Source organism: Gopherus flavomarginatus, chromosome 1, assembly GCF_025201925.1.
Source record: "Gopherus flavomarginatus isolate rGopFla2 chromosome 1, rGopFla2.mat.asm, whole genome shotgun sequence".
NCBI lineage: Eukaryota > Metazoa > Chordata > Testudines > Testudinidae > Gopherus > Gopherus flavomarginatus.
This window is the reverse complement of record NC_066617.1, coordinates 358587203-358601826: the sequence shown is the minus strand read 5'-3', so window position 1 is coordinate 358601826 and position 14624 is coordinate 358587203. Positions and strand designations below refer to the sequence as shown.

The window sequence follows — 14624 nt, the reverse complement described above, 5'->3', positions numbered from 1 at the left end:
TGACTGGCTCTCGCAACACAGTAGACCTCTAAGGGCTGCTCAAATTCTAAGTATTGTTAGCTTGAAAAATTATGTAGAAATTCTGGAATTGGAATTTAACTGGTAATTTTGCTGGCAGCCCTCGAGACGGAATACTAAATATCTTGCTTATCTGCAGCTACTTTGAAACTAGTTCTTGAAAAAGGTTGATATATATAGTTTAAGCACCTCTTTCATGGACTGAGAGTTTTGATGCTAAACTTGATACTTAATCAGTAACTGTTTCTTTACTTAAATATACTCACATGTTTGAAAGCACATTCACCAAAGCGTGGTGATAACAGAACACTCCTATGTCCATGCTCCCAGCTGTGGAGAATGTCCATAGCTCAAAATTCAAACAGCTTTATGTCCAGTAAGAAGACACCTTGGGTTCCCCCTGCTGTGGAACCATAGGATACTTGTACGCTACAATACCTGTGGCTGGCCTGTGTGAGCTTGGACTTCGGCGCTGTAAAATTGGAGTATAGATGTTCAGGCTCGGGCTGGAGTCCAAGCTCTGGAACCCTGCAAGGGGGGAAGGTCCCAAAGCCCAGGCATCAGCCCAAGCCCAAACTTCTACACTTCAGTTTTACAGGCCCACAGTCCAAGCCAGCTGACCCGGACCAGCTGCAGGTTTTTAACTGCGGTATGGACATACCCATAGTGACCTCTAGTGCCTACAACATTTGGTCCTTTTCTTGCCATTGGTACTGAACAGGCTTCCATGGCTGAGCTGCTGCTGACTGTTCTGGAGTCAGAGCTGTGAGCTCAATATCCTTCAGCCACCTGGCTGAGACATTTTCTTCCTCTTTTTTTTTGTCTCATTCTAGACTTTAAAAAAACATACTGTGGTCACTAAAGGGAGTTTTAGGGCCTGTTATCTTTCCAGGTTTTGCCTTTTTTTTTTTTTCTTCTTCCTCTTTTATTTCTCAGCAAAATGTCAAAAATAGCAGCCCACAAGATCAGGAAACATCCAGTATAGGTGTATGTCATTCAACTAATGAACAGTGACCAATCTTGAAGGAGTTTCAGGGTGAATCACAGCTAATTAATCTGACAGAGTTGCATCGTTTGGGGCATTTGTGTCCTGGCGTGGCGTTTGAAGAGACTCTCCTGGCCTCCCCACAACACCTCAAGTCAGTCCAATGCAAAGTCAGCCAGGAAGGCCTCAAAAACAAAAGCTCCCAGAAAGCCACTGTCAAATTTCACAACTGGATGTCAAGTCTATGCATCATAGAGCACAGGTCTGGCAAGGTAACAGTAGTACTAACCACCAGTTTGAAGGATGTTTACTCATCTCTCTATAAGGACAGGTTGAGGCCTGCATCAAGAAGATCCCAGTTGACTCCTGTGATCTCACCTCCTCTGTCCATGCACTTTCTTGGCCTGTACTGACTTCAACTTCGATAGCATTGCACCAGTAGTTTACTATATTGGGCAAGAACCCAGCAAGGCATATTGTATAACCTGACATTCTCCTTCCACCACAGTTGTGGCTGTTAATGATGTATGCATAACATTGGGCCAGCTGAAACTTGGTCCTAGCAGAGTTTTCTTGGAGCTTTCAGACCTGTGAATGTGCCAGCTATGTCAGTTGAAGCTTATGCCCAAAACTTGATGCTATTGATACATCTGGCGCAGGGATATGATCTGTCAGCACAAATGACAGGGTGTTCGTTGAAGCTGCAGGTACTGGCACAAGGGCTGACTACTTTTTCAGCCATGCTGACACAATGATGAGGTCAAAACCACTCCATCAATTGAGGGAATCTGCCCTTTGCCTACAGTTTGCATTTTAGTAGATTGCATCAATAGCTAGAAGTACCTTTTTCCATCTCCAGTTGGCGAAAGGAAAAAATGTCAGTGTACTTCCTACCATACAATGTGTGTTGCTGCCTGTTGCAGTAATTTTTAATTCAACTATACCTGTTTCATAGCTTTAATCAGAAGTCCCTGGAGCTTTGGAATCTCCAGGTGTGACTTACTACAGCTGGTACCGTTGGAGAAGATAAGTTTTCTTGCTTGTAATTTTTATTCTTTGGAAATCTAAGGCCTTGTCTACACTACGGGGGTAAGTCGACCTAAGTTATGCTACTCCATCTAAGTGAGTAACATAGCTGGAGTCAGCATAGCTTAGGTCAACTTATTGCGGAGTCTACACTGCGCTGGGTTGATGGGGGACACTGTCCCATCAACTTACCTTATGCTTCTCATTCTGGTGGAGTACCGTAGTCGATGGGAGAGTGATCTGTGATTGATAAGACCCGCTAAATCGACCCCTGGTGCATACATCACCGCAGTGTCGATCCCCAGTAAGTGTAGACATGCCCTAAATTATGAGTCACACTAACTCACCCGCCTCCTCTTAAATTTCAGGATTTTGTAACCTTTTTGTACTTCACTTCTGTAACATGTTTCAACTTCCACAGAGAATGGAACTGATGGAAATAACTGAAGGTTGCTCCGGTTCCACAGCTAGGTTAGCACAGAACACCTCCCTGGATGGAGCTATCAAGTTTTGAATTGTGAGCTATGGGAGCCTCTGCCACTCAAGACTATGAGCATGGATCCAGGAGTTTTGATGTGTTACATATACATTGTGGAGGTTTCCCTTTCTGTTCTTAATGCAGAATGACATTAACCTGGCTATTTATGAGCACATTTGTGTCTGCACAAGCATATCCAGCTCAACCCAGCTCTAGGACTAACACTAACTAGTTAACGGTTTACAAGAAATAAATAAAATCAGCTACCATATCCAATTTTTATTACTGAATGTGAAAATAGATTTTTAAAAGGAAGGAAAAGATATTTAAACTGTCTCTCTCCACCTCAAAATAAAGCCAAGTTAATCATATTTGTCTCTAGAACTCTGATGAGGAAAAGGAGCTGAGAGAACTTGACTCCCTTCTCTCTGCTTTGTCCTGTTCCTTTAAAAGTACCAAGTGTCAACCAACTGGGCAGAGCATTTCAAGTTCTGCACTGAATTCTGCTTCCTACCAGCAAAACTCTTCAATGTATGTCTACATGGCAATAAAATCCTCGTGGCTTGCCCATGGCAGCTGACTTGGGCTCCCAGGGCTCAGCTGCAGGGCTATAAAATTGCAGTGTAGACATTTGGGCTTGGGCCCCAGAACCTAGGCTCCAGCCCCACATACCCAGAGTCACTTTGAATTATCAGGCAGTTGCTGTCCTTGGTGCTTTGGTTCACAGCTGTCCACCCAGTCTGTCCTTGCCTCACACTGGGAAGGAGAAAGAGGCAAGACAAACTTCACATGAGGTTGGTGAGGGGGGATGAAGTGGCTACCAGATACAGAGAAGTGAGTATGCAGTGGTGTTGTAGCCATGTCAGTCCCGAGATTAGGTGGGTGAGGTAAGGTATTTATTGGACCAATTTCTGTTGGTGGGAGAGAAGCTTTTGAGTTTATACAGAGTTAGTTTTTCAGAAGGATTCCAATTTCTCTCTCAAACCTTCTGTTTTTTCACACTGACTAGGAAACTGGCGGGAAAGAAGTAAGATGCATTAGTATTTTCTGGTGTCTTAAGTAGTATGATACCTGAAGTTGTGGGTCTAAACCATTTAAGTACTCCTTTCAAGTAGAAGACTCTCTCGGTAGTTTTCCAAACCTATGAGAGGACTGGTTCAGCAAACATCTGCCTAAACTAAAAATGGGGAAAAACCACGTAGTTGTTATTAACTTAGTAAAGACTGAACACATGAAGTACATGACTGAGATACAGAAACAGTGACATGATCTGATAAGTGAACACTGCTTCTTGGAAATACGTAGTCTGGAAAAAAGTGCATTGTGATATGTTTCTTTGAACAGGGGATTACGAGAGAAGATGCCTCCTGTTGTGGGAGCCGTGACACAATTTCATGCTTGGTGGCACATTTTTACGGGCCTTGGCTCTTACCTTCATATCCTACTAAGGTAGGAAACAGCCTTTTTCCCCATAGCTTGTTAAGCAAAGTATGTGGGGTTTCTATAAATGGTTTTAGATTTGAGTTGCTAGTTGGGAGTGCATCGTTTTAGAGTGCCAGACACACTAGTAAAATAATATCTATTCCATTATTATGCTTTGTTCTGTGGGTATTGGGGCATTTACCTTGGTAGCAGGCATTGCCTACATTAGTTGTTCATGAAACTGCTTTAGGATTAGTTTTTGACAGGTTTTCCCAGTTGCATCTTGCCCTTTAAATGTCATATAAGCTAAAAGGATTGGAAAAATAACCATTTTTATTAAACTAGTGGGACGGAAGTTTCTGTAATTGGTAGAGAAATCTGTCTAAGAAGACTATATACAAACACTCCCCGGCTTACGCAACTTTTCCCTTAAGTGCAGATTTGCATAAGTCAGGTTTGCATAACCTGGGGAGCGTCTGTACTATATATTAGAGTGTAGAATTGTTTGTGCTGCAGGGTGGGTTGCAATTCGTAATGGCAATCTTGTGGTTTTTCACTGTCCAGCAGTGAAAATGCCAATGCACTTGAGGTTGTATTGCTTCATTTTTCAAACATAAGATGTTAACTTAAATGTTTGTATTCCTTCGGGTTGCAATCCTGCAAACACTTACACCCATGTTTAACTTCCTATGAGCATTACCACTGCTGAAAACTGGTGCAGATATCTCATGGAGCAGGGAGACGATGGTGCTGTCTTCATCTAGAATACTACACTGATGTCCAGGCACCTCTGATTTCAGTGGGGCTACTCATGGGACTAAAGTTGAGCATGAGCATAAGTATTCGCAAGAATAGTGCTGAATTCATGGTCACGGGAGGTGCTTTTCAAATTTTCCAATCACTTTTGGCTCTTTATTTACAGCTGTCTATTGTAGATCAGAATTAGAACGGGGTTTAGGCTGGAAGGTAAAATATTTTTGTTGCTCATTTGCAGCGTGTCATCAGAATGGCTTTGTCTCTCCTCTGAACCATAAATAGGGCCCTACCAAATTCACAGTCCATTATGGTCAATTTCACGGCTATAGTTTTGAAAATTGGTAAATTTCACATTTTCAGATGTTTACATCTGAAATTTCATGGTATCGTAACCATGGGGTCAAAAGGGAATTGTGAGGATCCTGATAGTGGAGCGGTCTGCAAACATGTTGTAGGGGGGTCATTGGATTGCCACCCTCTGTGCTGCCTTCTGAGCTGGACACTGAAGGCAGCAACTGCAGAGCTTCCTGCAGCCACAGGACATTCCTGGAGGTGGAGGTGGGTCTGGTTTCTCCTCCCCCATCCCCCAAAGCAGCTGTGCAGGGGATGGACAAGTCCTGTCCCTCCCCAGCCCAGCCCCTTTGCTGGGGTGCTCCTAGGAACAAGGGGACATGGGATTTCACAGGGAAGGGCCTATTTCATGGTCTGTGAGGCATTTTTCACAGCCATGAAACTGGTAGGGCCTTAATTATAAAATAAATATTTTTAAGAGGTATTCCAGCTAGTATATGAATTTTAATAGCTTCTCAAACAGTTTTTTCCACACTGAGAGCAGGGTTGGATGTTGTTTTTTTTTGCCAGTTATAAAACTGGTTATTTTCCTTTTGGTTCTTTCACTAGGGACAGTCTCAACAGCCTCCTTGTGATAGCGTTTTCTTGCTGTCCTCTTGAATGCAGCTGCTCGGTGTAGAAGGCAGGTGTGCTGCATGGCTTGAGTACACCTAGATATAGAAAGTTCCTCACAGAAAGCAAATTAATGCAGACAGTTTAAATACTGTAGGCTAGATTTACAGTGCTGTAAATGGGGGTGGGGGAGGGAATGATTTTGCGTGCATTGGCCCGGGAGTGTTTTTCTAGATGTGCTTAAGTGATCTCCCTAAAGTATCATTTTCCTAGGGTTTCCACAGTCTGAAGTGGCAGGGCTGTTATCAAATTATTCCATAGTCTGAGCTCTCAGTGTAAGAGCTTTTTCTAATATTGAGCCAATTTTGGTTAATTTCATCTTCTCCTTCTACAGTAGTTTATATACTTTTGTGCCATGATAAATAGTCCCCATCACCCTTTGCTGTTTACAAGCTTCAGATATTTGTAGATGTCTACCACGATCGTTATAAAGCAGTGGAGTCCAGTGGATTAAGCATCAGAGTAGGAGCTAGAAACTCCTGAGTTCTTTTAGTGAGTTGCTCAGGCGCTTCCATGCCTCAGGTTTCCTAAGAGATTTGCCCAGCGTCACACAGTGAGTGGCAGAGTATTTAATGACCCCCTTTTCACCTGACCCAGAAACCTGCTCCAGGAACTAGACCGTGCAACCTTCCATTAGCTAATATTCTAGTTTTGGTGTTGTAGAAATGCTAAGGGTGCATGTGACTGGCATACATAACCCAGCATGGTTTCTGAAGGTGCAGACTGTGCCTCCTTTCCTGAAGTAAATGTCTGTAAAACCGAACAAAACCCACAGGTGATGCAGATACAGTGGGAGGACAGGGTGGATGAGCACAAGTGTAAAAGCATGCAACTTTGCTCAGCACCCTGGCTACTCAGGGGGTTTGCTGTCCCACCTCTCCAGGCTAGGGAGGGACAAGTGCCTGATTGCTGTTTCCCCTGTGACAGAGGGAATGCTCTTCCGGCTTCCCCTCTCCCTTTCCTTAAGGGTGGGGATGGGGAGACACAGCTCACTTGCTGCTGTGTGGCAGCCAGTAAAACAGGGCTCTGTGACTAGTCCTCCATTTGTGCCAGGTAAACCCAGGCAGAACAAGCTGAGGCTGAGCTGTGATCACAGAAGTGCTCCTGGTACAGTCAGGAAATCATGGGAATCACTCCTGTCATCAGTGTTGCACTTGCTTTGGACAAAGCCTGAAGTGTAGCTGTGTACCTCGACTTACGGCACTTTGGTTGTTAAATGCTCATTGGATTTCTCCCCCTAGCTTATACACAAGGACACTTTTCCTGAAGTACAGGCCAAAGGTGAAGGTAAGTTGTCAAACATTTTGTACTTACTGATGCAGTGTAGAAGTGGGCCATTCAGTTGGCTTACACTTAAGCACACTTCATTGGCCAGGTCTTCCTGTTTCTGGCTTTATTTTTACATTGTGTTCTGTTTATTAATTTCAAGAAACTGAGAACTGTATTTCTGTTCTGAGAAGCTATATTGCAAGCAAATCTCGTTTCCCCCTTTTCTTTTCAGTTTGTTTTTGGAATATGGCCTATTCTCCTTGTGGAACCCCCCAAGAAGCACTGACTGTGAGAGCTCCAACCTACCAAGTGTGACCACTGGCTGAAGAAAGAAATTCCACAGTTGTTGACACTGATGTGGCAAAATTATGCATCAGCTCAAGGGTTGTGTAGCAGGAAATAGACTTCTCTGTATTACTGGTATTGCCAGACACAACACAGAGTGAAGAGTCGGCGCATTATGGGAATAATGTTTAGAACAGTTTTATTGTTAAGGTGTTAAAACAAAATTAAGACACAATATTTTTTGTGTATATGTTGTATAGCTGAAGATACTGGGCTAATATTTTGTGCTGGTCACAGAAACCTTACCATTTTTTGAAATGGGTTGCATATGTTTTCATTCAGTTGTCCGTCTGGTCTGTGGTTAAACTAATATTAGTAACTGAATTATGAAGACATTGGCCAAGTGATGGCCAGTCTAAGCATCCAGGGGGGCCTATCGTGAATTGCATCCTTCTGAACTAATTCAAGCTTGCACCTTTATACAGTTTAGTGAGGTATGTAATTAGTTAGGGCTCTCTTTTACCATGCTTATATGTTGCTGTTTGCAGTATGTCAAGGGAGTGGGACACGTAGAGAGATTGTATGAAATTAGGTCAGGCTTCCATTTTCTTTTGAGGATGTGGGACCCATTGGGAGTGTTTTCCAGCAGTGCCTGGGGATAGGGCGCACCAATGAAATGGCTCAAGGACCCTTTAAAAAAGGATTTATACTCACTGAGACATTTCGACTCTTCTTGCTATGTGAGGAAACTTAACAACTGTCCCAAGTCCTTCTAACTTGTGTGAGAATCCAGGAGGCCATTCCTGGTCATTCTGAATATCCCTAGCAAGTACTGAACACCCTTTCCTAACCCTGCTTTCATTTTGCAGATCATTCATGCTCACAGATTCACAGCCACTTCATTTAAATGCTTGTTTATATCCGTGTTGGTCTAGGTTTAAATTCTCTTGCTCTCCCACCCATATTTTACAATCTTACAAATATTCACCGGATTTTCAGAGGTGCTAAGTATCCTTCACTCATACTGACTTCAGCTGGAGTGAAGGGTGCTCAGTTCTTACAAAAACCGGGCCTTTTTTTGGTCTCCTCAGCAGAATTGACAGCACTCTGAGGCGATGTCTACGCTAGAGACCTTACAGCGGTACTGCTGTGCCAATGCAGCTGCACCACACTAAAGGCTCCCTTGCAGCCGCTCTATGGCAACGGGAGAGAGCTCGCCCGTCGTCATAATTAAACCACCCCCAATGAGCGGCAGTAGCTGTGGTCATAGGTGCTGACTTCATGGGTGTCCAGGGCTGGAGCACTCATGGAAAAAACGGGCAGCCAGCTCTCCCCACCCCTTGCCAGCAACCCTGCTGATCAACTTCTCCCCATCCTTCCCAGTGCCTTCTGCCCGCCACAGATGGGCTGTTCTGTGGCATGCAGGACACTCTGGGAGAGAGGGGGAGAAGTGGCCTTGAGGGAAGGGGTGGAGTGGGGCTTGGGCACCCATAAAGCTGCTTCAAAGATCTGCAACGTCTTGGCCATGTAACTTTTTTTGTTTTTGTTTTACCACTTCAAAGATAAGACTAGATCCTGTAATGTATAATCAATACTAACCAAAATTATCTTTTCCTTTGTGTTTGCAATTAACCTACACACTTTAGAGGCCTTCTATAGTACCACTATCAGTATGTTAATCTTTAAATGGTGGTTTGACTAGCAGTTGACAGCTAGCTTGCAGTCTGGGTAAACATTATCTGATAGATCTGCAACTTAAACAGAGCTAAAGTCACTAGTCAGGAACCCATCTCTATTCAGGAAGCGTGTTTAGTCCCATTGAAGTCAATGGGAATTAAGCATGGGCTTTCCTGAATTGGGCGCCTTAATTATCTGGAAAAAATAGTTTCTGAGAAGAGCTTTGCAGTCGGTTTCCAAAATACAGCTAAAGAAGGTGCCTCTTCCCTCCACCCCAAATGCCCCAAAGCAAGCCTGTTCCCTGCCCTTCTGGATCTTTTTAGTCACCTCTGCCACAAATGGGAGTCGAGCTCATGCTTTGCTGAGGTTAGGGCCAGAAGCACCATCCCATTGCAGCAGTTCTGCATGCTGCAGATATGAAGCAGAACATATTAGCAGTCACTGATGGCTTCCTGGCTACTTAATAATATTTTTAAAACTTTTTTTTTCCCAATGGCCTTATTCTTATTGCAGAGTCAGGGGGGTTATGTATTTTCAGGACTTACCTGTGTATGTGCAGTCACTGCCATGTGCTGAAAGCCAATTTCCCAATGAAGAGATGTCTGTGCTTGTGTCAGATGTGTTTCAAAAAACTTGCTCGACAGCCTACATGCTTGTGAGAAGCAAGGGAGCACATTCCTTTTCAGATCATGTAAAATTCATTTGTCGGGATGTCAAATAAGTGTTAACATGTCTTGTCGGTTTGCTTCTGTTTGATTTTTTTTTTTTGCTCAAAAATGTAAAAACAGTTTTGAGGTTTCTGTTTTTAGCTTAATATTTTGCAAGGTGACTTATTCTTTCACTTTAAGTAGCCAAAACACACATTTTTCCCCAAGAGCCTCTCTTCAAGACATTGCCACTACATAAAGAATGTAATTGAGATGTGTAAGCCTCTAACTACAAATAGTCATCTAAAGTGATGGATGTGTTGGGAAGCACTACCTTACAAATTGTAAGTCCTATTGAAAATGTCAGGACAGAATAAACTTTATATTCTTATTTCAGACATGACACCTAGACGGCCTTGTTCAGTTGCTTGAAAAATAGATGTACCAAACTACCATGTAAAGAACGTGTGTGTATCTGTTACATTACTCCTTGTTTATATTCCTTGTGAGACCAAGCAGATCAAAGAGGTATTTATTTTCTGAAACCTGGTGTACACCTAAAACTTAGCTACGTCGCACAGCAGTGTGAAAAACTCACCCCGAGAAATGTAGTTAAGCCAACCTAAGCCCCAGTATAGACACCGCTAGATTGACCTGCCTCTCAAAGGGGTGGTGGATTTACTGCAGTGATGGAAAAACCTCTTCTGTCGCTGCAGCATCTACACTATGGCACTACAGCAGCACAGCTGCAGTGCTTTACTTGTGTTGCTGTAGCACCTGAAGTGTAGACACATCCATAGAGCAGCAGATCTCAAACTTTTAGAGTGGGCTACAGCTGACAAGACTGTCACATGGACCATCTTCCCTTCCCATTTGTGGGCTCACTACATCTCTGGCTGTTACGTCCATGGAAAAGTAACATTTGCAAAGTAGCAAGTGTATTTTGATGCAATTTAAAGGTTGGAAACTTTAACTCTGTGGCCTATGTCATGCTAGAGGTCAGGTTAGATGATCATACTCGTCACTTCTGACCTTAAAAAGATCTATGAAAAACCAGGAGGGCCTTTACCATGTGACCAATCAATTCCCCAGTGGACCATCGGCATGTGTTTCACAGATCACAGTCTGAGAACCTCTGCCTTAGGGACATTAGGACATTTAACCTCTGACAATAAAAATCAACACCACGCTTTCATCCATACATCAGGAGTCAGGATTTTTCAGGTGCAGCTCAACAATGAAAAGTGCTTTTGCAACAAGTATAGGATGTGGAAGATTCAGACCTACCAGCAAGGAGGAATCTCACCTACATCTTACTTGAAAGCAGAAATTCAAGTTGGCTAACAGTATTAGTTATCTCCAGAACTCTTCCTTATGGAAGAGAAAATATTGTTTGTTCTTACAGTTCTAACACCAGGAGATGCACGACCAGCAAGTGTTAAGAACAAACTGATCATTTTAAAAGCACCATAGAGTTAGAATTTGGACTATGCAATAAAATTATCACTTGCACATCTACCTCTATCATGTATATTGCACACTATCAGTGCCCTTAATTTAAGGATGCAGAGATAATGACAAGTAGCCTAACTCAGACCTTGCAACACTAGCAGGATTGCAAAGTATTGAACTAATCTATGGCTGAATATATTCACTCTAGGTAAGTGGACTTGTTAGATACCTGTCAGAGGCTTTCTGGTTATACACTTGATCCTATTCATCTACACTCATATTTGACTTTTTTAGTGGGTGTTATGAACAGAAAGACTCCAGGTTCAAGGCCTTAATTCTAGATATCTGAATTTAAACCTGCTTGCCCACATATCTGTGCATTTATATTACCTTTAGGTGGTTTAACATATACTAATGTATTCAGTCCTTGGCAGGAGTTAACTTAAAGGAGAAGTTCAAAGCTACTTGATTTTTTTTTCTTTTTATTTGGATTTGCTTGCTTGCAACAGCTGGTTACATTTATCAGACATAAAATTAAAAGTGGGGAGGCTAATGCTAACAGCCAAGATTCTCAGAAATACAAGCCTAAACCTACTCCATATTTAGGCACCGTAACAAGTGGCTTGACTTTCAAACACGCTAGGCACCCCAGGAGTTTCCACTACCCTCAGTGTTTTTGACGCCTACCTACCTTGTTTACTGTGGATTCAGCAGTTGGGCAGCAATCACTAATGTTTATTAGATGCATTTTATCCATTAGTAATTTTAAAATCAATTTATATCATATTTTTGGCATCTGATGGCAGAAGATGAATGGTCAGGAGGAACACCTCATACTGGAAGATTTTTTTCTTAAATTATAGTGATTGCTCAGGAAGTGACTAAGTCAGGACACTCTTTTCCTCAACAGCTTGGTGGTTCTGAGAGTCAGACCTTATTTATTTTGCAAACATTAAGGCCTGATCTTACAATTGACAATATGCAGATGAAGCAATCTCTTGATTTTAGTGGGGCTGCACCTGCATTGTGTAAATTGCAGGAGCAGGGTTTAAATGTACAGTTTTGGTTAACGCTCCAAAACCAGTATAGCTGTAGAAGAAAAATTCTAACTGAAGAAACATTTACTGATGGAAGGCAGGAGAATATAGTAAATCTTCACTGGAGTCAACGAGAGAATAAACAGAGAATCCTGTAGCATCAGTTTTAGTCACTTTTCCTGATCACTGCACTTTAGACACCTGTGTGTAATAGGCTTGAATGTTTTGAAGCCTATATGCTTAACTTTTAATATTGATTCTGAATTATTTGCTATAGAGGTATTGTAGACAGAATATTTTATGCAATATATTGGATAGTACAGTGTACATTTACATGGATGGAATATAGAATGGATTATTCTGTACATGAACAAAAATGTTTCTTGCATGTCAGGGATGTTCTCTACTTTCTTTGCTTTTGAAAATCCGATAATGTAATGACAGAGTTACGTTTGAAAGCTTTTTTTGTCATTGAGCATGCAAAACTACATACAATTAGCTGATGCTGCTAAGTGCCTGATTTTTCTCAGTCACCATGTTCTCTGAGCATGAAATTATATTGTTTTGTTTTTTGATAGTATGGGCAAGATCCCAAAGCGTGGTGGGTTTTGTTACATGATTATTTAGCTATTACAAACAAAAAGTCCTATAATGCAGAATTCAAATGGTGTTTTTTAGTGGATCTCCAGAAATACGCAGTATTGCATTATCCAGCCTTTTTCTGCCTTATTCCTCAACTAGCACAATAAGCATAATTTCCATCCATCTCTTATTATCGTACTATGAATCAGTTGAGATTTTGAAAGCCAACCAGGGGACTTAACCACACAGCCCCTATTTATTTCAATGAGAGTTCTGTGGCTAATTCACTCCTGAACCTGCCATTTGACAACACCTGGGTGGATTGCTGCTCCCATGGAGAGTCTCATTGGCTTCTTGGGAGTTCCAGGCAGGCACCAGCGTTGGCAGGCTATCAGTTATAGTATTGGGGCCTAAATCCTCTAGCTGGCTCTGAAAATCTCTGTTTTCACTTGGTGGAACCATTTAACTACTTTCAATTACAAATCTGTAATTACCGTTTTGCAATGGAGTAGTTCAGCCACAAACTGAACTGAGTCAAATTTGTACAGGCCTCTAAATCGGCACCTGCACATTTTTTGCACACAGAATCCCACAACTGTTGAGCACAAAACAGGTAGTTACCTATCTTGTGAATGCATTGATGAGATTTTGCAAGTGAAAGTTTAATGACCCATTTGATTATCTGGCATGTCATGAATCTGGCCCTAGTTAAACAAAGCACTTAAGACCATTCTTAAAATTATGCTTAAGTCCATCTCTCTTTTACAAAACTTTGAAGCACACGAAGTCCCACTGAATCAGACTTAAGGATGTGCTTAAATGCTGTGCTGATTAGGAATAGACTTTTGCATGTGCCTAAATCAGGGATCCCCAATGCGGTGCCCGTGTGTGCCAAGGTGCCGCCGGGGCGTCTAAGTGCTCCCGCATACTGGCCTGTGGATATGCATCCGCCAAAATACCGCCGACAAACTGCATCATCCAGAGGCTTGGCAGCAACACCTCTGGATGACGCTACTTTTCGGCAGCAACACCTATTGACGTTGCCACTTGGCGGAATTTGGGCGGATGTTCATCTGCCGCCACGGTCCTCCGTGGCTCATCTGGCTCCTGCCAGACAAAAAAGGTTGGGGACCACTGGCTTAAATGCTTCGCTGAATTGAGGCCTCAGTCAGTGTCTTGCAACAGAATTTTACTCCAGTGTTTGACCATGCATAGTATTGCTCCCGGGGCTGAGAGAAGGGAGATTCTAGGTGCATAAGCGACAGTTACTTTGCAGAGTGAGTTGGTTACTGCTTGTCTCATGTTCTGTCAAATTGATGTTGACTCTGTGGAATCCAGTTTAATGCACTGATAATGCATTGTTTACTGTTTAGAAGATAACCTGTCTATGGACATGGAATAGCCAATGTGTTATATGACCAAACTTTCTAACATCAACACTATTTGTTTTAGCGTAATCTTTGTTTTCCAATTCAAGATGTTGTTGCAGATGAATTCACTGTGCCCAAAAATATATAAATAGGTGTTGACTATGTGTAATAGCAGTTGTACTAAGAAATGTTTAGTAAATATTTTGATATACTGCACTCAATCTTCATATGGAAACAACTGGCAACTAACCTGGGCGTATGTGCGTCAACCCTTTTTTTGTTTTGCAAAACACATCAGCTTTGAGATATTTAAGTAATAATGTATTTAATCTATTATCCATGCTGCATTCAAGTACTAATTGTCTTTATAGTTAACATTATTAAAGAATTTTGTTTTAAATAAGATTTTTTGTAATGTTTTCCTGTTTTTATATGGCACTGAGCTAGATAAATCAGTCATCTGAAAGGATGATTTTGTCAATGCTCTTTAATATTTAAGGATACATGCCTCTGTTTTAAAAGCGCAGAACAGGAATCTGAGCTTGGATATGGAATTCAGCAGGGACAAAAGGTTTGGCATTCCATTGATTTGAGTTCAGTGTAATTTTTTTTTAAACAAATAGCATTAAAATTACTGTATTAGAAAGAGATCTTTTT

The 14624-nt window shown here is 42.0% G+C and overlaps 1 protein-coding gene across 2 annotated transcripts in view; it reads left to right on the top strand.

Annotated features, from left to right (window-relative positions):
* ACER3 (alkaline ceramidase 3) overlaps window positions 1–9922 on the top strand; it is a 75094-nt gene extending 65172 nt beyond the window's left edge. Inside the window, exons 9-11 of one of the 2 annotated variants that reach the window (XM_050931028.1) lie at window positions 3852–3956; window positions 6890–6935; window positions 7150–9922. In XM_050931028.1, the coding sequence (XP_050786985.1) occupies window positions 3852–3956; window positions 6890–6935; window positions 7150–7203 (205 nt within the window). In that variant the 3' untranslated portion in view covers window positions 7204–9922. The other variant, XM_050931038.1, reaches the window with a different exon arrangement.
* Window positions 9923–14624: the final 4702 nt, after the last annotated feature.